At 35.7% G+C, this 2,020-nt stretch overlaps 1 protein-coding gene across 2 annotated transcripts in view; it reads right to left on the bottom strand.

The window, feature by feature from the left end:
* The window catches only part of LOC108904294 (atrial natriuretic peptide-converting enzyme), a 90,368-nt gene that overhangs the window by 31,391 nt on the left and 56,957 nt on the right, over window positions 1-2,020 (bottom strand). For both annotated transcript variants that reach the window (XM_023454003.1, XM_018706789.2), the window contains exon 4: window positions 848-1,061. In XM_023454003.1, the coding sequence (XP_023309771.1) occupies window positions 848-1,061 (214 nt within the window). The remainder of the gene's footprint in view (window positions 1-847; window positions 1,062-2,020) is intronic.

The raw sequence follows: 2,020 nt of genomic DNA, 5'->3' as shown, positions 1-2,020 counted from the left end.
TAAGTTAGTCAACGACAGCAGTTTGAAGGAGAATTATTATAAATTATGTATCTTACAAGTACCTAATCGATTTCTACGAGCTGTCATACGGTTCCTTAGATATCGGTTTCCTGTTTATACAAGATGCTGTGGAAACTGTTTGCCACTTGTTGCGCATTCTAAGTGGAAAGACCAAAAAAATCTGAATTCTCATAAGACTTCATACTAAATCGTGAAAAATTATTTTATTAATATCTCGTCTCTTAGGTATCCAAACTAGTCATAATTTTTTTTGAGGATTTTCTTCATATTACTAAGCTTATATTAATTTTTTTATGAATATTTGTTTTGTAGTTAAGTTAGTTTGTGACTTGGAACAAGTATGAAAGTGTTAAATAAGACTGAGGTGCAAAAGTGTAACAAACGCAACTTTTACTCCTCAAAAATATATGATAACGTATGTAAGTGTGTGTGTATGGAGGTAGACATGGAAATTTCCTGGTAGATGTGTCAGATCGAGGAACGTTTCTGCATATTTTCTGATTTGTCTTTAAACAACTTACAAAGGGCCTAGTTTACGCACGACAGAACTCCCCCTAAATTTAGCAAAGAAGTTCTCGCCTTTTTGGATGCCAAAATTGTAAGTGGGAATACATGAAAGGCTTGATATACATTTAACTATTTAATAGTAAGCAAGATGGCTGATTACAACAGTGTCTCTAATATAACAGATAAACCTTCGAATTAAGATTTCATATTATTTTAAGCCAATAATTCACGACTGTATTTTTTTTGGTGCTTCTGACAAGTCAATCTGTATAGGATGTTCTTTACTTTTCTTTAGAAACCTTTAACACTAGCCACTTACCCATCTAAGGCCAGGACTTCGGTTCCCAAGTACCCATGCTTGACGGAACTCCTCCTGAATAGCAGATTCAGTCTTTCCCTGTAGTCTTTGGATCTATTTTTGAACTGATTAGTGCTGGGATCGGCTAGCTCCGAGGTAAAAAAATCCCCGTCTATTACTCTGAACGTAGCCCTGAAGATTTGTTCGTCAGGGTACTGCGGCAAGAAAAATGTATCTGTAACAAAATGCAGAGGGTTAAAATCGGGCCAGTTTTCAGGTCACCCGAAAATACTAGCATTCATATAAAACATGAGATGTCTAATAAGACGGTAGTGGCATTTTCAATACATTCCTACGAACGATTCTCTGATTATGCGTGCTATGAGATACCTAAATAATAGATCGCTCCATTCCTTCGTCCCTCGCACGTTCCTGCGGAAAGGATAGAAAGCAATACTCACGCTACAGGGAGTGTCTTCGTGCAAGGACAATGAAATCACAACATTGTTAAGATATTCATGAAATCCGTAACAAATGTCAGGTCCGAACAACTCGCCAATAATAGTCATAGCGACAAGTGTAAGTCGGACTCGTTCGCTATCCTTTTCCAGAGTAATTAAATGATTTTAAACAGTGGCGGCTCTTGACTTCCATACCAGGACGGGCGAAAAAATTTAGGTACAAAGTATTGAAAAAAAATTAATTAATTAAATTAATTAAATAATTGGGCAGTTTTATTTTAAGTACTATTGAAATATGGGGGAAATGAGTTCACCATTATTTTTTATAACGAAAGTTAATTCTTCTACTTTTGTCCGAAATAAACTTTTCAATTACTTTTCCATTAAAGTTTGGTATTTCTCGCACGATTTCAATAGATAGCATTACTGTTAGTTTGTCTTTACAATGAATTTAAACTTTTACAATCTTTTAAAAAGCACACAAGAAGGAATTCGTAAGTAATAAAATTTTGCAATACACGTAAACAAATTAGGTTTAATAAAAAAAAAGCGGTGAGTAACTATTATTTGGTTTCGAGCGGACTAAACAGTGCCCACACTGCATAGTAAATATGTGCTACTTCCACTCCATCGTTCACTACTGCGCGACGGTAGCCATGACCACCGCTGTAAACACTTTACAGATGTAGGAGCGAGCTACGCGGAACCCACGTATTCAGAATTTTTCAAACGA

Source organism: Anoplophora glabripennis, unplaced genomic scaffold, assembly GCF_000390285.2.
Source record: "Anoplophora glabripennis isolate ALB-LARVAE unplaced genomic scaffold, Agla_2.0 scaffold145, whole genome shotgun sequence".
In the NCBI taxonomy this organism is placed as follows: Eukaryota; Metazoa; Arthropoda; class Insecta; order Coleoptera; family Cerambycidae; genus Anoplophora; species Anoplophora glabripennis.
This window is presented reverse-complemented; position numbering and strand designations above follow the sequence as displayed.